At 46.8% G+C, this 23409-nt stretch overlaps 1 protein-coding gene across 1 annotated transcript; it reads right to left on the bottom strand.

Moving 5' to 3' along the window:
- Positions 1–1898: 1898 nt before the first annotated feature.
- On the bottom strand, positions 1899–2672 carry LOC309552617 (uncharacterized protein; the record flags this gene model as incomplete). Its single annotated transcript, XM_082253558.1, has 1 exon — positions 1899–2672. The coding sequence occupies one exon, from the start codon at positions 2670–2672 to the stop codon at positions 1899–1901; it is 774 nt and encodes a 257-aa protein (XP_082109684.1).
- Positions 2673–23409: the final 20737 nt, after the last annotated feature.

Here is a 23409-nt window from a genome sequence, read left to right on the forward strand (position 1 = left end):
CCATTTAGGATCTTGGAAGGCAACTTGACTTCCCCCCTGGCTGTATCCCTGACCCCAATAGACCTCCAGGCCCTCAGCCGCCACTGCACCAGCTCAAGGACTATGAACCATTGGGATCCCTTGATACCGCCTACTGACGTTGCCAGGGGTAGGTCCACCCATACCTAAGATGGGCCCTACCCCTCCATATTCCCTTTCCAAGTAGTCACAGCCCTCCAAGACCCTAAAACCCCAGCCACAGCACACGGGCATGACCCCTTATGGCCGTGTAGCCCTCCAAACCCACAGCGCCCTCTGAATACCTTCCTGCAGACCTAAAGTCCACAGGTCGATGCCCACCGCGTTCAAATGAACCCCGTCACCCCTAAGATAAAGGGCCGGGTCCTGCTCCAGCTCAAGATGCCGGACCGCCAGTCCCCCGTTACGCACAACAAACTTGGCCACCGCCTTATTCACCTTAATCCTGGCTTTGTTCAGGCTAGTCACCGAACGAGCCAGGCGCCAAGAAGTGCGGGAGACAATGTCCGACCACACCACCACAGTCCGCGGAAAAAGCGTCCGCAGCCTCAGGAAGTCCAGTTTGACATCCCTAATCAGCTCCCTGGAGGAACGGAGGCCCAGATCATTGCCGCCCGCATGCAACAAAAGTATGTCGGGCGGCCGCTCAAGACGGGCGCAACGATGGACTTCAGGGAGGACACGGGACCACAGCATGCCTGAGACCCCAATCCATCTAACCTTTACCTCCTCCCTGCTGAAACCCAATTGGCGCCCCTCTGGCCTAACCGCTGCCCTCCGAGCACCCCAGACCACATAAGAATGTCCTAATATCCAGACCAAGACTTCCGTGGCTCCTGTAAAACATAAGGAGGGGTACATACCAACATACGTCCTGAGTACACACACAAAAACCCACAGAGAAAAACAAAGAAAAAACACCAGCATACTAGTAACGAACATTCACTAAATGACCTCCCCTGGGCCCCGACCAGAACAGAACAGATCCCCTCTGCCGCATCACAACAGATGCGGACGGACATACGAGCGAAATCGCCTGGACTCCCAACGCCCAATTTTCCGAAGGGCCTGATCCCCAAGGCCCCACCGAGCCGCTTCCGTGGCGGCTCCAATGCGGAAAGAGTGAGAGGAGAAATCCGTCCCCTGAAAACCGGCTGCCCCCAAGCACTTCCGGAGGACAGCCGTAAATTGAAAACGTGAGAGGGCCGTCCCATCAGCCCGTAAAAACAGAGGACCCTGTTGAGCGGAGCGCACCTGTAACCAATGCCGCACCGCAGCCACGGGGCAAAGCGAGGACCCAGGAACCACCCCTAGCTCAACACAAGCCCCTCGGCCCAGCTGGTCCGTTTTTGACCTTTTTATCCGGATTAGAAGCTTGTCCGGATGCAAGCAAACATCCCCCAACTGCAATCCCCCATTCCCCCGCCTGGAAATACTCACCAATTCGCTAATCCGAAAAGCTCCAAAGAACGCCAAGATAAACGCCGTCCTGAAGAGTTCCACCTCCTGGTCCGCAGAACACACTCCCGGCAAGCAGTCCACCAACCGGGACAACACATCAAAGGAAATCGGGCGCCTGGAATCAATCGAACGAGTACCCCTCGCATAACCCTTCAAGGCCTTTTGAACAAGGAAATGTTTGGTTACATCAGCAACCCCCCACAACTGAAAGTAGAAGGCTAAGGCCGCCATTTTGCGGCGTAACGTAGAAATAGACACACGCTGTTCAAAATTCAGGCTCACAAAATATAAGAGCAGGAACAACCGTTCCCGATCACCAGAAAGACCCCCCACCTCACTCACCATCTGATGCCACGTCGCCCACACCCGTTCGTAGGCCGTCCAAGTGGAAGGACAAACCGACGCCCGAACCAATTCCATTACTGCGGCGAGACGATGTTCCACAGCTCCCCGGGACACATCAGGCCTTGCTGATCCGCATCCGGTGCCAACCTCCGAAACCTGTCCCACTGGAAGCGAGAAAGAGCATCAGCCACCGAATTGTCAACACCCGGAACATGCACAGCATAGAAAAAAGAATTCAGGAGCAAACATTTGAGCACCAGGTGGCGAAGCAACCTAATAACCGGTGGAGAAGAAGCAGTAATGCTGTTGATGGACTGAACTACCCCCAGGTTATCGCAATGAAAACGGACCCTCTTATTTGTGAAATCCTGACCCCATAACTCTACGGCCAACACAATGGGAAATAATTCCAACAGAACCAAGTTACGAATGAAGCCAGAATTCCGCCAGGAGGCCGGCCAGTCCCCCGCACACCATTGCCCCTGGAAATAGGCCGCAAAACCCCCCGAGCCTGCCGCGTCAGTAAACAGCTCCAGGTCAAAGTTCGACACCGGAGCTTCCAACCAAACCGAACGGCCGTTAAAGGAGCTCAAGAACAAATCCCAAACCCGCAAGTCATCCCGATGCTCTTTAGATAGGCGAATGTAATGATGCGGCGCCCTGACTCCCGCCGTGGCAGCCGCCAACCTCCTGCAAAACACCCGCCCCATGGGCATGATGCGGCAGGCAAAATTCAATTTTCCCAGCAGAGACTGCAGGGCACGCAGCTGAATTTTTCGCGTGTCCAAGGACCCTGCAATAACTCTGCGTAGGTCCATTAGCTTGTCAACCGGAAGCCTGCATTCCATTGCCATCGTATCAATGACAATGCCCAGAAATCGCAGTTCCGTGCACGGCCCCTCAGTCTTGTCAGGGGCTAATGGGACTCCAAAATAATCAAACAGCTGTTGGACCGTAGCCAAGAGCGTCGCACACATCACATCCCCCGGAGGACCTATCACCAGAAAATCGTCTAAATAATGAATTATGGAAGACAACCCAGAAACATCCCTAACAACCCATTCCAAAAAAGAACTGAATGTTTCAAACAGCGAACAAGAAATGGCGCAGCCCATAGGCAAACATTGGTCAACGAAAATTCCACCCTGCCATTCACAACCCAAAAGATGCAGGCTGTCCGCGTGCACCGGCAACAACCTAAACGCAGCTTCAATGTCAGTTTTCGCCATAAGGGCCCCCCGCCCAAAACGACGCACCCAGGCCACCGCTTTATCGAACGAAACGTATGAAACCGAGCATAAGTCGTCCGCTATAGCGTCATTCACCGAACCCCCCGGGGGGTAAGACAGGTGGTGAATGAGTCGAAACTTATTAGGTTCCTTTTTTGGAACCACACCCAGAGGAGAGAGTACCAGATTCGGCAAAGGCGGAGATGAGAAAGGGCCCGCCATTCTGCCCAACCTCACTTCCTTCAGGAGCTTCGCCGAGACCACCGACGAATGCGCCCTAGCGGAACTCAAATTGCCCCCGGGAGGAGGAACCACCGACAAAGAACAAGGAATGCGAAAGCCTTGCGAAAACCCCCCCAGCAAAAGAGCGGCAGCTTCCCGATCAGGGTACCTACTTAGGAACCTGGCCAACCTTTCCACTTTCACCGGCGTCCGCCCTCTTACCAGCGTCGGCATGTTTTGCTCCCCCATGCTTAAAGCATCGTGCCGACGAGTGATTTCCGCCGCAGTTGGAACACTCGTGCTTGAAGCGACAGGAGGTTCCAAACTTGCAAGTGGCCTCGTTAAACTGCCAACATAAGCCTTTACGTTTTGCGGCCGGAGAAGGCGAGGAAGCCGCCCCCCCGACCCCACCCTGAAAGGGGTGACCGGTAGATCTAGCCTGGGTCATGAGGCGCATCCAAAGACTGATGTCCTTATGATCCCAGCGCAAAGATGGTCTGACGGCCTTGCGTTGACGAAAATGTTCGTCGTATCGCAACCAGGCCGTACCACCGTAGACCCGATAGGCTTCCCCAATGGAATCCAAATAACAAAATAGGGGGGAACACTGATCAGAATGTTTTTCCCCTATTACACTGGCCAGAATTGTGAAAGCCTGCAACCAGTTGGTAAATGAGCGCGGAATCAAACGATATCGGCGCTTTTCTTCCTCCTCCTTTTTAGATTCATCAGGCTTGACCCTGTCCAAGTTGAATTTTTCCAACGGTAGCAGAGAAAAAATCTCAACATACTCACCCCGCCAAATTTTTTCCCTCACTTCCGTTTTCAAATGAGCACCCAGAGGTCCCTCGAAGCAGACATAAACTTCGCACTTCGCAGAATCCGCCATGCGCACAATCTCCTTGTCCCCATCTGCTGAACCCGACCCTTTCGTCACCGGCGTCACCCCAGGAGAAGACGACGGCACCCCAGAACTTACCTCCACTGCATCAGCCAACCCACCTGTGACCTGGACCGAAGGAGCTGGTACCGGCGTCACCGAACTCACCTCTTTTGATCCAGTGGATTCCGCCAGCGGCCGTGAAACAGAAGAACATCCCGCTGCCGACCCCACTGATTCTGTAACCCCCCCTGTTGCAGCAGCCCACGCATGTATCGGCGCCCCCGCGGGTGCAGCCGCTAAAGCCGGCTCGCACCTGGACAACAAATCCTTAAACCCGGACAAAAGAGTATGCAGCAAAGACACTCCCCCTATGCCGTCCGGGACTGCCTGTGCACCCGGACCCCCTGAAACATGCGTCCCCCCACCACTACCTAGGACCCCCGCGCCAATAACAGGCGAAGAGGGCCCCCTTGCTGGGAGAGAAGACGAACTAAGCAGTGCAGACAGCGTAGAGGGAGCCTGGACAGCAGGCAGAGCAGACACACCAGAGGAAAATACCACAGAAGACCCGACAGGAGGAGAGGCAGGTACAGAAGGAGCAGAAAACAGAAGGGAAGGAGAGGCAAAGGACACCGACCCGACATCCAGAGCATCCTCTTCATCCGATGCCGACAGTTCCCCTTCAGAGCGCTCTTCCACCTCCGCCGAGTGGGACACCTGGCCAGTTCCTGAAGAGCCACCGCTGCAGCCGGACAGGCTGAAGATTCCATCGCTGGGAGCTGCCACTCTGCAGGGAACAGAGCGGCCTCCGTAGGTCTGGCGCTGGGCGGTGACGTCACTGCCCTGCGACGCTGTAGCACTTGTCCTCAGCAGGCTTCCATCCGAAGGTCGCATGCCCGTGACGTCATAGACGGGCGCCTCCGGCCGAGCACCGCCACTCATTCCCGCCTCCTCTTCTTCCCGCCGAACGCCCCGCCGCAATGGGACAGCGGCGGGCGCCGAGATCCGGTCCGGAACCACCGATGGGACGCAGGGGACCCTCCTGGAGCCTCGACTTCTTCCACGAGAGGCCGCGGCCGTACCCGGAAGTAGGCCCGCACCCGGACCCCGCACTTCACTCCCACGCCGGACCGCGCCGCCACCGGAGGGAACCGGGGAGCCAGTCGGATGTTCCAGAGCTGCAGGTGAGGGGGCAACGGAGCTGGAGGGGGCTGCGCTCACTTTGCCAGGGCCCCGTCTGTGTCGAGGATTCCTCCCGACCCCCGCTGTACCTGTAGGAGGCTTCCCACTGACAGCCGAGGTCGAAGGGTCCCTAGGGGGGCTCCCTAAGCGACGGCGGACCCTAGGGGTCGTTTCTGGGCTGAGGCGCTCAGGAGGCCTTGACCTCCTAGGCCGTGATAAAGTTGGGGCAGGCGAAGCTGGTACCTGCCCCGACCCCTGTAGTAAGCCATCCATATTGGCCTGAAGCCATTGCGGACCATTCGCCATGGCCGCACTGCGTAACTGGGCCAGCATAGAGTCCAAATCTGCCATACCGATAGGCAAGGGGGGGGTACAGAAGTTCTCCTATTGCTGTCTGGTCTAAAACTGACCGAACCCCTGGTCCCACCCTAAACTAGCCCCTGCTAACCCCACCTTGCCCCACCCTGCCCCACCTTCCCAAAAACCAATCACCTGCTTTAATTCTTCCTTAAAAAAGTTAACCCCCACTGGGTAGCAACCTTCCCTGCAAACCCCAGTCATGTCCAGCCTTCCGCTTACTGCTGTGCATCCATCTCCAGGCTTCCCCCCTTTCTTGCTTTTTACATGTGCCTTGCAAACCGAAAGTCTACGCTAAAGTACAATGAGTGAAAATAACTGCTGAAAGCATCAACAACTGTGGCAAAAAGCACTAGTGTGCACTGCGTTTCTGCCCGGTTTCGAAACGGGGACCTTTCGCGTGTTAGGCGAACGTGATAACCACTACACTACAGAAACCCATTCTTGCTTTTTACATGTGCCTTGCAAACCGAAAGTCTACGCTAAAGTACAATGAGTGAAAATAACTGCTGAAAGCATCAACAACTGTGGCAAAAAGCACTAGTGTGTGCACTGTGTTTCTGCCCGGTTTTGAAACGGGGACCTTTCGCGTGTAAGGCAAACGTGATAACCACTACACTACAGAAACCCTTCAGAGTTGCTATCCCTTGCTCGGGAGACACTTTGCCTGTGTAGGACTAGAAAAGGAGGTCACCTAAAATCTTCAAGCAAGGGTCTTTTGAATCTCCTGGTCGACTCACAAACAGTAAAGAAAGAGAAATTACATTGAAGGTGTCGCAACTAAGCTGTGCCTCGTATTGTCAGGTTTCACTCATGGCTGCTAGAGGAGCATGGCAAGACAAGAGCTTTGAGTTTGCCTGACTGTGAAAAAGTTAAAGGTAAGCACTGTTTCTGCCCGGTTTCGAACCGGGGACCTTTCGCGTGTTAGGCGAACGTGATAACCACTACACTACAGAAACCCATTCTTGCTTTTTACATGTGCCTTGCAAACCGAAAGTCTACGCTAAAGTACAATGGGTGAAAATCACTGCTGAAAGCATCAACAACTGTGGCAAAAAGCACTAGTGTGTGCACTGTGTTTCTGCCTGGTTTCGAAACGGGGACCTTACGCGTGTAAGGCGAACATGATAACCACTACACTACAGAAACCCTTCAGAGTTGCCTTCCTTTGCTCGGGAGACACTTTGCCTGTGTAGGACTAGAAAAGGAGCTCACCTAAAATCTTCAAGCAAGGGTCTTTTGAATCTCCTGGTCGACTCACAAACAGTAAAGAAAGAGAAATGACATTGAAGGTGTAGCAACTAAGCTGTGCCTCGTATTGTCAGATTTCACTCACGGCTGCTAGAGGAGCATGGCATGGCAAGAGCTTTGAGTTTGCCTGACTGTGAAAAAGTTAAAGGTAAGCACTGTTTCTGCCCGGTTTCGAACCGAGGACCTTTCGCGTGTAAGGCGAATGTGATAACCACTAGGGATGATCGAACTTTTGAAAAGTTCGGTTCGACCAGAACACCCGAACTTCACGAAAGTTCGGTTCGGATTTCAGAACCCCATTGAAATCAATGGGACCCGAACTTCTGTAATCAAAAAACACCATTTTTAAGCCCTAAAACCCAATAAATGCCCCTAAAAAGTGCCTAGGGTTCTGGGTCATGCCCCAGGGACTATTAATCACACAAAAAAAAGTTCTTAAAAATTGTCATTTTTGATAAAAAAGCCAATTATTGAAAAATTAAAAAAAAAAAAAAAAGAGATTTTTTTGATTTTTACTTTGGATTTAGTATCTGGGGGGTCTAAAAGGTGTGCATGTGAAGTTTCAGCTCTGTAGCATGTCCAGAACCATGAAAAAAAAAAAGATAATTTTTCAGTAGAACAGGGATGTGGTTCGGGAGCCTCCTTTAACTTTAACACCTATATGATCTTTTTTTCTGGTTCTGGACATGCTACAGAGCTGAAACTTCACAGGTACACCTTTTAGACCCCCCAGACACAAAATCACACAAAAAAAGTTCTTAAAAATTGTCATTTTTGATAAAAAAGCCAATTATTGAAAAATTAAAAAAAAAAAAAAAAAAAAAGAGATTTTTTGATTTTTACTTTGGATTTAGTATCTGGGGGGTCTAAAAGGTGTGCATGTGAAGTTTCAGGTCTGTAGCATGTCCAGAACCCCCCAAAAATTAGCATTTTCTTATAATTTTTATTAGAACAGGAATACGGCTTCTCTACGGCGCTTTTTCTTGCATTTATCGGGCATTTTTGGAGGCAGGCATGACTTTTTTTGGATTTAGTGTCTGGGGGGTCTAAAAAGTGTACCTGTGAAGTTTCAGCTCTGTAGCATGTCCAGAACCAGAAAAAAAGATAATTTTTCAGTAGAGCAGGGATGGTGGGACCCCTCTTTTACACTTATATGATCTTTTTTTGGGGTTCTGGACATGCTACAGAGCTGAAACTTCACAGGTACACCTTTTAGACCCCCCCAGACACAAAATCACACAAAAAAGTTCTTAAAAATTGTCATTTTTGATAAAAAAGCCAATTATTGAAAAATTTAAAAAAAAAAAAAAAAAGAGATTTTTTGATTTTTACTTTGGATTTAGTATCTGGGGGGTCTAAAAGGTGTGCATGTGAAGTTTCAGGTCTGTAGCATGTCCAGAACCAGAAAAAAAAGATCGTTTGTATTAGAAAACTTTAAGCACAGGAATATGGCTTCTCTGCTGTAACACCTTGCCGGTTTAATAGCAGGCATTTTTTTGGGTTCTTTGCAGTCAGGAAAAACATCTGAACTTGTGTATAGTAGTACTGTGCACAAGTTCTGATGTTTTGCCTGCCTCCAAAATTCCCCAAAAAATGCCAGCAAAAACACACCTGGGCATTTTTTTTTTGACGCTAGCGTTTTTTTTTGGCATTTTTTGGGGTTCTTTTGAGGCAGGCAAAACATCTGAACATGTGTATAGGGGGGATATATAGACATATATGTCTGAATATATACCCCTAGACATATATAGGTGTGATAGTAGCAGAAATAAATGCTTGCGCTAATGAAATCATTTACAGTAATATATTTCTGCTACTATCACACCTATATATGTCTCGGGGTATATATTCAGACATATATGCCTATATATACACCCTATACACATGTTCAGATGTTTTGCCTGCCTCAAAAGAACCCCAAAAAATGCCAAAAAAAACGCTAGCGTCAAAAAAAAAATGCCCAGGTGTGTTTTTGCTGGCATTTTTTGGGGATTTTGGAGGCAGGCAAAACATCAGAACTTGTGCACAGTACCACTATACACAAGTTCAGATGTTTTTCCTGACTGCAAAGAACCCAAAAAAATGCCTGCTATTAAACCGGCAAGGTGTTACAGCAGAGAAGCCATATTCCTGTGCTTAAAGTTTTCTAATACAAACGATCTTTTTTTTTCTGGTTCTGGACATGCTACAGACCTGAAACTTCACATGCACACCTTTTAGACCCCCCAGATACTAAATCCAAAGTAAAAATCAAAAAATCTCTTTTTTTTTTTTTTTTTTTTTTTTTTTTTAATTTTTCAATAATTGGCTTTTTTATCAAAAATGACAATTTTTAAGAACTTTTTTTGTGTGATTTTGTGTCTGGGGGGTCTAAAAGGTGTACCTGTGAAGTTTCAGCTCTGTAGCATGTCCAGAACCCCAAAAAAAGATCATATAAGTGTAAAAGAGGGGTCCCACCATCCCTGCTCTACTGAAAAATTATCTTTTTTTCTGGTTCTGGACATGCTACAGAGCTGAAACTTCACAGGTACACTTTTTAGACCCCCCAGACACTAAATCCAAAAAAAGTCATGCCTGCCTCCAAAAATGCCCGATAAATGCAAGAAAAAGCGCTGTAGAGAAGCCGTATTCCTGTTCTAATAAAAATTATAAGAAAATGCTAATTTTTGGGGGGTTCTGGACATGCTACAGAGCTGAAACTTCACATGTACACTTTTTAGACCCCCCAGATACTAAATCCAAAGTAAAAATCAAAAAATCTCTTTTTTTTTTTTTTTTTTTTTAATTTTTCAATAATTGGCTTTTTTATCAAAAATGACAATTTTTAAGAACTTTTTTTTGTGTGATTTTGTGTCTGGGGGGTCTAAAAGGTGTACCTGTGAAGTTTCAGCTCTGTAGCATGTCCAGAACCATAAAAAAAAAGATCGTTTGTATTAGAAAACTTTAAGCACAGGAATATGGCTTCTCTGCTGTAACACCTTGCCGGTTTAATAGCAGGCATTTTTTTGGGTTCTTTGCAGTCAGGAAAAACATCTGAACTTGTGTATAGTGGTACTGTGCACAAGTTCTGATGTTTTGCCTGCCTCCAAAACCCCCCAAAAAATGCCAGCAAAAACACACCTGGGCATTTTTTTTTTGACGCTAGCGTTTTTTTTGGCATTTTTTGGGGTTCTTTTGAGGCAGGCAAAACATCTGAACTTGTGTATAGTGGTACTGTGCACAAGTTCTGATGTTTTGCCTGCCTCCAAAACCCCCCAAAAAATGCCAGCAAAAACACACCTGGGCATTTTTTTTTTTGACGCTAGCGTTTTTTTTGGCATTTTTTGGGGTTCTTTTGAGGCAGGCAAAACATCTGAACTTGTGTATAGTGGTACTGTGCACAAGTTCTGATGTTTTGCCTGCCTCCAAAACCCCCCAAAAAATGCCAGCAAAAACACACCTGGGCATTTTTTTTTTTGACACTAGCGTTTTTTTGGCATTTTTTGGGGTTCTTTTGAGGCAGGCAAAACATCTGAACATGTGTATAGGGGGTATATATAGGCATATATGTCTGAATATATACCCCTAGACATATATAGGTGTGATAGTAGCAGAAATATATTACTGTAAATGATTTCATTAGCGCAAGCATTTATTTCTGCTACTATCACACCTATATATGTCTAGGGGTATATATTCAGACATATATGTCTATATATACCCCCTATACACATATTCAGATGTCATGTCTGACATCAAACATGTCCTCAAAAAAGCACTGGCAGTGGCAGCCCCTGCAGCATTAAAAAATGCTTGCTGGTGAGAAGCCACATTCCTGTCCCGAAGCAGAGAAATGATCATTTCTCTATAGCGGTCACCCTGCTATGGAAGGGTTTTGTCACCCTGCCATAGCAGTCACTGTCAGTTAACCCTACACTACACTACGGTCCCCTGACACTTAACACTTTCCCTACAGAAACTAAATTTTTGAAGCTAACTTAAGTGTAAAGGAGCACTCTAACTACACTAGATATCCCTTTCCTCACACTAAAAATAGCTACATGACACTTTTAAAGTAAAATTAACAGAACTGCTTCCACTCTCTTCCATGTCCAGTATAACAATGCTGGGAATATGGCGGGGGCGATCTTATATACTGGGGGGCGTATTCACTAATGATTGGTCTAGGGACCCCCTAGTCACTCCAATCACATTCCTAGCATTCTTCTGCCCCCTCAATTGGCTTTTGCTAATGGTTCTGGTCCAATCACGGGCTTTTAAAGCCCATTTCCTGAAGCATTGCATTTTGGGCGGTTCTGGTTGCCGAATTCCGAACTTTTTGGGCAAAAAGTTCTAAATTCGGTCGAACCTCGAACACCCAATGTTCGGGCCGAACCGATGGTGGACCCGAACCGTTCGATCATCCCTAATAACCACTACACTACAGAAACCCATTCTTGCTTTTTTGTGTGCCTTGCAAGCCGAAAGTTTACGCTAAAGTACAATGGGTGAAAATCACTGCTGAAAGCATCAACTACTGTGGCAAAAAGCACTAGTGTGTGCATTATGTTTCTGCCCGGTTTCGAAACGGGGACCTTTCGCGTGTAAGGCGAACGTGATAACCACTACACTACAGAAACCCTTCAGAGTTGCCATCCTTTGCTCGGGAGACACTTTGCCTGTGTAGGACTAGAAAAGGAGCTCACCTAAAATCTTCAAGCAAGGGTCTTTTGAATCTCCTGGTCGACTCACAAACAGTAAAGAAAGAGAAATGACATTGAAGGTGTCGCAACTAAGCTGTGCCTCGTATTGTCAGGTTTCACTCACGGCTGCTAGAGGAGCATGGCATGACAAGAGCTTTGAGTTTGCCTGACTGTGAAAAAGTTAAAGGTAAGCACTGTTTCTGCCCGGTTTCGAACCGGGGACCTTTCGCGTGTTAGGCGAACGTGATAACCACTACACTACAGAAACCCATTCCTGCTTTTTAAATGTGCCTTGCAAACCGAAAGTCTACGCTAAAGTACAATGGGTGAAAATCACTGCTGAAAGCATCAACAACTGTGGCAAAAAGCACTAGTGTGTGCACTGTGTTTCTGCCCGGTTTCGAAACGGGGACACTTTGCCTGTGTAGGACTAGAAAAGGAGCTCACCTAAAATCTTCAAGCAAGGGTCTTTTGAATCTCCTGGTCGACTCACAAACAGTAAAGAAAGAGAAATGACATTGAAGGTGTAGCAACTAAGCTATGCCTCGTATTGTCAGATTTCACTCACGGCTGCTAGAGGAGCATGGCATGGCAAGAGCTTTGAGTTTGCCTGACTGTGAAAAAGTTAAAGGTAAGCACTGTTTCTGCCCGGTTTCGAACCGGGGACCTTTCGCGTGTGAGGCGAACGTGATAACCACTACACTACAGAAACCCATTCTTGCTTTTTTCATGTGCCTTGCAAACCGAAAGTCTACGCTAAAGTACAATGGGTGAAAATAACTGCTGAAAGCATCAACAACTGTGGCAAAAAGCACTAGTGTGTGCACTGTGTTTCTGCCCGGTTTTGAAACGGTGACCTTTCGCGTGTAAGGCGAATGTGATAACCACTACACTACAGAAACCCTTCAGAGTTGCCTTCCTTTGCTCGGGAGACAATTTGCCTGTGTAGGACTAGAAAAGGAGCTCACCTAAAATCTTCAAGCAAGGGTCTTTTGAATCTCCTGGTCGACTCACAAACAGTAAAGAAAGAGAAATGACATTGAAGGTGTAGCAACTAAGCTATGCCTCGTATTGTCAGATTTCACTCACGGCTGCTAGAGGAGCATGGCATGGCAAGAGCTTTGAGTTTGCCTGACTGTGAAAAAGTTAAAGGTAAGCACTGTTTCTGCCCGGTTTCGAACCGAGGACCTTTCGCGTGTGAGGCGAACGTGATAACCACTACACTACAGAAACCCATTCTTGCTTTTTTTGTGTGCCTTGCAAGCCGAAAGTTTACGCTAAAGTACAATGGGTGAAAATCACTGCTGAAAGCATCAACAACTGTGGCAAAAAGCACTAGTGTGTGCACTGTGTTTCTGCCCGGTTTCGAAACGGGGACCTTTCGCGTGTAAGGCGAACGTGATAACCACTACACTACAGAAACCCTTCAGAGTTGCCATTCTTTGCTCGGGAGACACTTTGCCTGTGTAGGACTAGAAAAGGAGCTCACCTAAAATCTTCAAGCAAGGGTCTTTTGAATCTCCTGGTCGACTCACAAACAGTAAAGAAAGAGAAATGACATTGAAGGTGTAGCAACTAAGCTGTGCCTCGTATTGTCAGATTTCACTCACGGCTGCTAGAGGAGCATGGCATGGCAAGAGCTTTGAGTTTGCCTGACTGTGAAAAAGTTAAAGGTAAGCACTGTTTCTGCCCGGTTTCGAACCGGGGACCTTTCGCGTGTTAGGCGAACGTGATAACCACTACACTACAGAAACCCATTCCTGCTTTTTAAATGTGCCTTGCAAACCGAAAGTCTACGCTAAAGTACAATGGGTGAAAATCACTGCTGAAAGCATCAACAACTGTGGCAAAAAGCACTAGTGTGTGCACTGTGTTTCTGCCCGGTTTCGAAACGGGGACACTTTGCCTGTGTAGGACTAGAAAAGGAGCTCACCTAAAATCTTCAAGCAAGGGTCTTTTGAATCTCCTGGTCGACTCACAAACAGTAAAGAAAGAGAAATGACATTGAAGGTGTAGCAACTAAGCTATGCCTCGTATTGTCAGATTTCACTCACGGCTGCTAGAGGAGCATGGCATGGCAAGAGCTTTGAGTTTGCCTGACTGTGGCATTTTTTGGGGTTCTTTTGAGGCAGGCAAAACATCTGAACTTGTGTATAGTGGTACTGTGCACAAGTTCTGATGTTTTGCCTGCCTCCAAAACCCCCCAAAAAATGCCAGCAAAAACACACCTGGGCATTTTTTTTTTTGACGCTAGCGTTTTTTTTGGCATTTTTTGGGGTTCTTTTGAGGCAGGCAAAACATCTGAACTTGTGTATAGTGGTACTGTGCACAAGTTCTGATGTTTTGCCTGCCTCCAAAACCCCCCAAAAAATGCCAGCAAAAACACACCTGGGCATTTTTTTTTTTGACACTAGCGTTTTTTTGGCATTTTTTGGGGTTCTTTTGAGGCAGGCAAAACATCTGAACATGTGTATAGGGGGTATATATAGGCATATATGTCTGAATATATACCCCTAGACATATATAGGTGTGATAGTAGCAGAAATATATTACTGTAAATGATTTCATTAGCGCAAGCATTTATTTCTGCTACTATCACACCTATATATGTCTAGGGGTATATATTCAGACATATATGTCTATATATACCCCCTATACACATATTCAGATGTCATGTCTGACATCAAACATGTCCTCAAAAAAGCACTGGCAGTGGCAGCCCCTGCAGCATTAAAAAATGCTTGCTGGTGAGAAGCCACATTCCTGTCCCGAAGCAGAGAAATGATCATTTCTCTATAGCGGTCACCCTGCTATGGAAGGGTTTTGTCACCCTGCCATAGCAGTCACTGTCAGTTAACCCTACACTACACTACGGTCCCCTGACACTTAACACTTTCCCTACAGAAACTAAATTTTTGAAGCTAACTTAAGTGTAAAGGAGCACTCTAACTACACTAGATATCCCTTTCCTCACACTAAAAATAGCTACATGACACTTTTAAAGTAAAATTAACAGAACTGCTTCCACTCTCTTCCATGTCCAGTATAACAATGCTGGGAATATGGCGGGGGCGATCTTATATACTGGGGGGCGTATTCACTAATGATTGGTCTAGGGACCCCCTAGTCACTCCAATCACATTCCTAGCATTCTTCTGCCCCCTCAATTGGCTTTTGCTAATGGTTCTGGTCCAATCACGGGCTTTTAAAGCCCATTTCCTGAAGCATTGCATTTTGGGCGGTTCTGGTTGCCGAATTCCGAACTTTTTGGGCAAAAAGTTCTAAATTCGGTCGAACCTCGAACACCCAATGTTCGGGCCGAACCGATGGTGGACCCGAACCGTTCGATCATCCCTAATAACCACTACACTACAGAAACCCATTCTTGCTTTTTTGTGTGCCTTGCAAGCCGAAAGTTTACGCTAAAGTACAATGGGTGAAAATCACTGCTGAAAGCATCAACTACTGTGGCAAAAAGCACTAGTGTGTGCATTATGTTTCTGCCCGGTTTCGAAACGGGGACCTTTCGCGTGTAAGGCGAACGTGATAACCACTACACTACAGAAACCCTTCAGAGTTGCCATCCTTTGCTCGGGAGACACTTTGCCTGTGTAGGACTAGAAAAGGAGCTCACCTAAAATCTTCAAGCAAGGGTCTTTTGAATCTCCTGGTCGACTCACAAACAGTAAAGAAAGAGAAATGACATTGAAGGTGTCGCAACTAAGCTGTGCCTCGTATTGTCAGGTTTCACTCACGGCTGCTAGAGGAGCATGGCATGACAAGAGCTTTGAGTTTGCCTGACTGTGAAAAAGTTAAAGGTAAGCACTGTTTCTGCCCGGTTTCGAACCGGGGACCTTTCGCGTGTTAGGCGAACGTGATAACCACTACACTACAGAAACCCATTCCTGCTTTTTAAATGTGCCTTGCAAACCGAAAGTCTACGCTAAAGTACAATGGGTGAAAATCACTGCTGAAAGCATCAACAACTGTGGCAAAAAGCACTAGTGTGTGCACTGTGTTTCTGCCCGGTTTCGAAACGGGGACACTTTGCCTGTGTAGGACTAGAAAAGGAGCTCACCTAAAATCTTCAAGCAAGGGTCTTTTGAATCTCCTGGTCGACTCACAAACAGTAAAGAAAGAGAAATGACATTGAAGGTGTAGCAACTAAGCTATGCCTCGTATTGTCAGATTTCACTCACGGCTGCTAGAGGAGCATGGCATGGCAAGAGCTTTGAGTTTGCCTGACTGTGAAAAAGTTAAAGGTAAGCACTGTTTCTGCCCGGTTTCGAACCGGGGACCTTTCGCGTGTGAGGCGAACGTGATAACCACTACACTACAGAAACCCATTCTTGCTTTTTTCATGTGCCTTGCAAACCGAAAGTCTACGCTAAAGTACAATGGGTGAAAATAACTGCTGAAAGCATCAACAACTGTGGCAAAAAGCACTAGTGTGTGCACTGTGTTTCTGCCCGGTTTTGAAACGGTGACCTTTCGCGTGTAAGGCGAACGTGATAACCACTACACTACAGAAACCCTTCAGAGTTGCCTTCCTTTGCTCAGGAGACACTTTTCCTGTGTAGGACTAGAAAAGGAGCTCACCTAAAATCTTCAAGCAAGGGTCTTTTGAATCTCCTGGTCGACTCACAAACAGTAAAGAAAGAGAAATGACATTGAAGGTGTAGCAACTAAGCTATGCCTCGTATTGTCAGATTTCACTCACGGCTGCTAGAGGAGCATGGCATGGCAAGAGCTTTGAGTTTGCCTGACTGTGAAAAAGTTAAAGGTAAGCACTGTTTCTGCCCGGTTTCGAACCGGGGACCTTTCGCGTGTTAGGCGAACGTGATAACCACTACACTACAGAAACCCATTCTTGCTTTTTACATGTGCCTTGCAAACCGAAAGTCTACGCTAAAGTACAATGGGTGAAAATCACTGCTGAAAGCATCAACAACTGTGGCAAAAAGCACTAGTGTGTGCACTGTGTTTCTGCCCGGTTTCGAAACGGGGACCTTTCGCGTGTAAGGCGAACGTGATAACCACTACACTACAGAAACCCTTCAGAGTTGCCTTCCTTTGCTCAGGAGACACTTTTCCTGTGTAGGACTAGAAAAGGAGCTCACCTAAAATCTTCAAGCAAGGGTCTTTTGAATCTCCTGGTCGACTCACAAACAGTAAAGAAAGAGAAATGACATTGAAGGTGTAGCAACTAAGCTGTGCCTCGTATTGTCAGATTTCACTTACGGCTGCTAGAGGAGCATGGCATGGCAAGAGCTTTGAGTTTGCCTGACTGTGAAAAAGTTAAAGGTAAGCACTTTTTCTGCCCGGTTTCGAACCGGGGACTTTTCGCGTGTTAGGCGAACGTGATAACCACTACACTACAGAAACCCATTCTTGCGTTTTACATGTGCCTTGCAAACCGAAAGTCTACGCTAAAGTACAATGGGTGAAAATCACTGCTGAAAGCATCAACAACTGTGGCAAAAAGCACTAGTGTGTGCACTGTGTTTCTGCCCGGTTTCGAAACGAGGACCTTTCGCGTGTAAGGCGAACGTGATAACCACTACACTACAGAAACCCTTCAGAGTTGCCTTCCTTTGCTCAGGAGACACTTTTCCTGTGTAGGACTAGAAAAGGAGCTCACCTAAAATCTTCAAGCAAGGGTCTTTTGAATCTCCTGGTCGACTCACAAACAGTAAAGAAAGAGAAATGACATTGAAGGTGTAGCAACTAAGCTATGCCTCGTATAGTCAGATTTCACTCACGGCTGCTAGAGGAGCATGGCATGGCAAGAGCTTTGAGTTTGCCTGACTGTGAAAAAGTTAAAGGTAAGCACTGTTTCTGCCCGGTTTCGAACCGGGGACCTTTCGCGTGTTAGGCGAACGTGATAACCACTACACTACAGAAACCCATTCTTGCTTTTTACATGTGCCTTGCAAACCGAAAGTCTACGCTAAAGTACAATGGGTGAAAATCACTGCTGAAAGCATCAACAACTGTGGCAAAGAGCACTAGTGTGTGCACTGTGTTTCTGCCCTGTTTCGAAACGGGGACCTTTCGCGTGTAAGGCGAATGTGATAACCACTACACTACAGAAACCCTTCAGAGCTGCCATCCTTTGCTCGGGAGACACTTTGCCTGTGTAGGACTAGAAAAGGAGCTCACCTAAAATCTTCAAGCAAGGGTCTTTTGAATCTCCTGGTCGACTCACAAACAGTAAAGAGAAATGACATTGAAGGTGTAGCAACTAAGCTATGCCTCGTATTGTCAGATTTCACTCACGGCTGCTAGAGGAGCATGGCATGGCAAGAGCTTTGAGTTTGCCTGACTGTGAAAAAGTTAAAGGTAAGCACTGTTTCTGCCCGGTTTCGAACCGGGGACCTTTCGCGTGTTAGGCGAACGTGATAACCACTACACTACAGAAACCCATTCTTGCTTTTTACATGTGCCTTGCAAACCGAAAGTCTACGCTAAAGTACAATGGGTGAAAATCACTGCTGAAAGCATCAACAACTGTGGCAAAAAGCACTAGTGTGTGCACTGTGTTTCTGCCCGGTTTCGAAACGGGGACCTTTCGCGTGTAAGGCGAACGTGATAACCACTACACTACAGAAACCCTTCAGAGTTGCCTTCCTTTGCTCAGGAGACACTTTTCCTGTGTAGGACTAGAAAAGGAGCTCACCTAAAATCTTCAAGCAAGGGTCTTTTGAATCTCCTGGTCGACTCACAAACAGTAAAGAAAGAGAAATGACATTGAAGGTGTAGCAACTAAGCTGTGCCTCGTATTGTCAGATTTCACTTACGGCTGCTAGAGGAGCATGGCATGGCAAGAGCTTTGAGTTTGCCTGACTGTGAAAAAGTAAAAGGTAAGCACTGTTTCTGCCCGGTTTCGAACCGGGGACCTTTCGCGTGTTAGGCGAACGTGATAACCACTACACTACAGAAACCCATTCTTGCTTTTTACATGTGCCTTGCAAACCGAAAGTCTACGCTAAAGTACAATGGGTGAAAATCACTGCTGAAAGCATCAACAACTGTGGCAAAGAGCACTAGTGTGTGCACTGTGTTTCTGCCCGGTTTCGAAACGGGGACCTTTCGCGTGTAAGGCGAATGTGATAACCACTACACTACAGAAACCCTTCAGAGTTGCCATCCTTTGCTCGGGAGACACTTTGCCTGTGTAGGACTAGAAAAGGAGCTCACCTAAAATCTTCAAGCAAGGGTCTTTTGAATCTCCTGGTCGACTCACAAACAGTAAAGAAAGAGAAATGACATTGAAGGTGTAGCAACTAAGCTATGCCTCGTATTGTCAGATTTCACTCACGGCTGCTAGAGGAGCATGGCATGGCAAGAGCTTTGAGTTTGCCTGACTGTGAAAAAGTTAAAGGTAAGCACTGTTTCTGCCCGGTTTCGAACCGGGGACCTTTCGCGTGTTAGGCGAACGTGATAACCACTACACTACAGAAACCCATTCTTGCTTTTTAAATGTGCCTTGCAAACCGAAAGTCTACGCTAAAGTACAATGGGTGAAAATCACTGCTGAAAGCATCAACAACTGTGGCAAAAAGCACTAGTGTGTGCACTGTGTTTCTGCCCGGTTTCGAAACGGGGACCTTTCGCGTGTAAGGCGAACGTGATAACCACTACACTACAGAAACCCTTCAGAGTTGCCTTCCTTTGCTCAGGAGACACTTTTCCTGTGTAGGACTAGAAAAGGAGCTCACCTAAAATCTTCAAGCAAGGGTCTTTTGAATCTCCTGGTCGACTCACAAACAGTAAAGAAAGAGAAATGACATTGAAGGTGTAGCAACTAAGCTATGCCTCGTATTGTCAGATTTCACTCACGGCTGCTAGAGGAGCATGGCATGGCAAGAGCTTTGAGTTTGCCTGACTGTGAAAAAGTTAAAGGTAAGCACTGTTTCTGCCCGGTTTCGAATCGGGGACCTTTCGCGTGTTAGGCGAACGTGATAACCACTACACTACAGAAACCCATTCTTGCTTTTTACATGTGCCTTGCAAACCGAAAGTCTACGCTAAAGTACAATGGGTGAAAATCACTGCTGAAAGCATCAACAACTGTGGCAAAAAGCACTAGTGTGTGCACTGTGTTTCTGCCCGGTTTCGAAACGGGGACCTTTCGCGTGTAAGGCGAACGTGATAACGACTACACTACAGAAACCCTTCAGAGTTGCCTTCCTTTGCTCAGGAGACACTTTTCCTGTGTAGGACTAGAAAAGGAGCTCACCTAAAATCTTCAAGCAAGGGTCTTTTGAATCTCCTGGTCGACTCACAAACAGTAAAGAAAGAGAAATGACATTGAAGGTGTAGCAACTAAGCTGTGCCTCGTATTGTCAGATTTCACTTACGGCTGCTAGAGGAGCATGGCATGGCAAGAGCTTTGAGTTTGCCTGACTGTGAAAAAGTAAAAGGTAAGCACTGTTTCTGCCCGGTTTCAAACCGGGGTCCTTTCGCGTGTTAGGCGAACGTGATAACCACTACACTACAGAAACCCATTCTTGCTTTTTACATGTGCCTTGCAAACCGAAAGTCTACGCTAAAGTACAATGGGTGAAAATCACTGCTGAAAGCATCAACAACTGTGGCAAAAAGCACTAGTGTGTGCACTGTGTTTCTGCCCGGTTTCGAAACGGGGACCTTTCGCGTGTAAGGCGAACGTGATAACCACTACACTACAGAAACCCTTCAGAGTTGCCTTCCTTTGCTCAGGAGACACTTTTCCTGTGTAGGACTAGAAAAGGAGCTCACCTAAAATCTTCAAGCAAGGGTCTTTTGAATCTCCTGGTCGACTCACAAACAGTAAAGAAAGAGAAATGACATTGAAGGTGTAGCAACTAAGCTGTGCCTCGTATTGTCAGATTTCACTTACGGCTGCTAGAGGAGCATGGCATGGCAAGAGCTTTGAGTTTGCCTGACTGTGAAAAAGTAAAAGGTAAGCACTGTTTCTGCCCGGTTTCGAACCGGGGACCTTTCGCGTGTTAGGCGAACGTGATAACCACTACACTACAGAAACCCATTCTTGCTTTTTACATGTGCCTTGCAAACCGAAAGTCTACGCTAAAGTACAATGGGTGAAAATCACTGCTGAAAGCATCAACAACTGTGGCAAAGAGCACTAATGTGTGCACTGTGTTTCTGCCCGGTTTCGAAACGGGGACCTTTCGCGTGTAAGGCGAATGTGATAACCACTACACTACAGAAACCCTTCAGAGTTGCCATCCTTTGCTCGGGAGACACTTTGCCTGTGTAGGACTAGAAAAGGAGCTCACCTAAAATCTTCAAGCAAGGGTCTTTTGAATCTCCTGGTCGACTCACAAACAGTAAAGAAAGAGAAATGACATTGAAGGTGTAGCAACTAAGCTATGCCTCGTATTGTCAGATTTCACTCACGGCTGCTAGAGGAGCATGGCATGGCAAGAGCTTTGAGTTTGCCTGACTGTGAAAAAGTTAAAGGTAAGCACTGTTTCTGCCCGGTTTCGAACCGGGGACCTTTCGCGTGTTAGGCGAACGTGATAACCACTACACTACAGAAACCCATTCTTGCTTTTTACATGTGCCTTGCAAACCGAAAGTCTACGCTAAAGTACAATGGGTGAAAATCACTGCTGAAAGCATCAACAACTGTGGCAAAAAGCACTAGTGTGTGCACTGTGTTTCTGCCCGGTTTCGAAACGGGGACCTTTCGCGTGTAAGGCGAACGTGATAACCACTACACTACAGAAACCCTTCAGAGTTGCCTTCCTTTGCTCAGGAGACACTTTTCCTGTGTAGGACTAGAAAAGGAGCTCACCTAAAATCTTCAAGCAAGGGTCTTTTGAATCTCCTGGTCGACTCACAAACAGTAAAGAAAGAGAAATGACATTGAAGGTGTAGCAACTAAGCTATGCCTCGTATTGTCAGATTTCACTCACGGCTGCTAGAGGAGCATGGCATGGCAAGAGCTTTGAGTTTGCCTGACTGTGAAAAAGTTAAAGGTAAGCACTGTTTCTGCCCGGTTTCGAATCGGGGACCTTTCGCGTGTTAGGCGAACGTGATAACCACTACACTACAGAAACCCATTCTTGCTTTTTACATGTGCCTTGCAAACCGAAAGTCTACGCTAAAGTACAATGGGTGAAAATCACTGCTGAAAGCATCAACAACTGTGGCAAAAAGCACTAGTGTGTGCACTGTGTTTCTGCCCGGTTTCGAAACGGGGACTTTTGGCGTTTAAGGCGAACGTGATAACGACTACACTACAGAAACCCTTCAGAGTTGCCTTCCTTTGCTCAGGAGACACTTTTCCTGTGTAGGACTAGAAAAGGAGCTCACCTAAAATCTTCAAGCAAGGGTCTTTTGAATCTCCTGGTCGACTCACAAACAGTAAAGAAAGAGAAATGACATTGAAGGTGTAGCAACTAAGCTATGCCTCGTATTGTCAGATTTCACTCACGGCTGCTAGAGGAGCATGGCATGGCAAGAGCTTTGAGTTTGCCTGACTGTGAAAAAGTTAAAGGTAAGCACTGTTTCTGCCCGGTTTCGAACCGGGGACCTTTCGCGTGTTAGGCGAACGTGATAACCACTACACTACAGAAACCCATTCTTGCTTTTTACATGTGCCTTTCAAACCGAAAGTCTACGCTAAAGTACAATGGGTAAAAATCACTGCTGAAAGCATCAACAACTGTGGCAAAAAGCACTAGTGTGTGCACTGTGTTTCTGCCCGGTTTCGAAACGGGGACCTTTCGCGTGTAAGGCGAACGTGATAACCACTACACTACAGAAACCCTTCAGAGTTGCCTTCCTTTGCTCAGGAGAAACTTTTCCTGTGTAGGACTAGAAAAGGAGCTCACCTAAAATCTTCAAGCAAGGGTCTTTTGAATCTCCTGGTCGACTCACAAACAGTAAAGAAAGAGAAATGACATTGAAGGTGTAGCAACTAAGCTATGCCTCGTATTGTCAGATTTCACTCACGGCTGCTAGAGGAGCATGGCATGGCAAGAGCTTTGAGTTTGCCTGACTGTGAAAAAGTTAAAGGTAAGCACTGTTTCTGCCCGGTTTCGAACCGGGGACCTTTCGCGTGTTAGGCGAACGTGATAACCACTACACTACAGAAACCCATTCTTGCTTTTTACATGTGCCTTGCAAACCGAAAGTCTACGCTAAAGTACAATGGGTGAAAATCACTGCTGAAAGCATCAACAACTGTGGCAAAAAGCACTAGTGTGTGCACTGTGTTTCTGCCCGGTTTCGAAACGAGGACCTTTCGCGTGTAAGGCGAACGTGATAACCACTACACTACAGAAACCCTTCAGAGTTGCCTTCCTTTGCTCAGGAGACACTTTTCCTGTGTAGGACTAGAAAAGGAGCTCACCTAAAATCTTCAAGCAAGGGTCTTTTGAATCTCCTGGTTGACTCACAAACAGTAAAGAAAGAGAAATGACATTGAAGGTGTAGCAACTAAGCTATGCCTCGTATAGTCAGATTTCACTCACGGCTGCTAGAGGAGCATGGCATGGCAAGAGCTTTGAGTTTGCCTGACTGTGAAAAAGTTAAAGGTAAGCACTGTTTCTGCCCGGTTTCGAACCGGGGACCTTTCGCGTGTTAGGCGAACGTGATAACCACTACACTACAGAAACCCATTCTTGCTTTTTACATGTGCCTTGCAAACCGAAAGTCTACGCTAAAGTACAATGGGTGAAAATCACTGCTGAAAGCATCAACAACTGTGGCAAAAAGCACTAGTGTGTGCACTGTGTTTCTGCCCGGTTTCGAAACGAGGACC

This window comes from Pelophylax lessonae (assembly GCF_965119305.1).
Source record: "Pelophylax lessonae genome assembly, chromosome: 4".
Taxonomy (NCBI): Eukaryota; Metazoa; Chordata; class Amphibia; order Anura; family Ranidae; genus Pelophylax; species Pelophylax lessonae.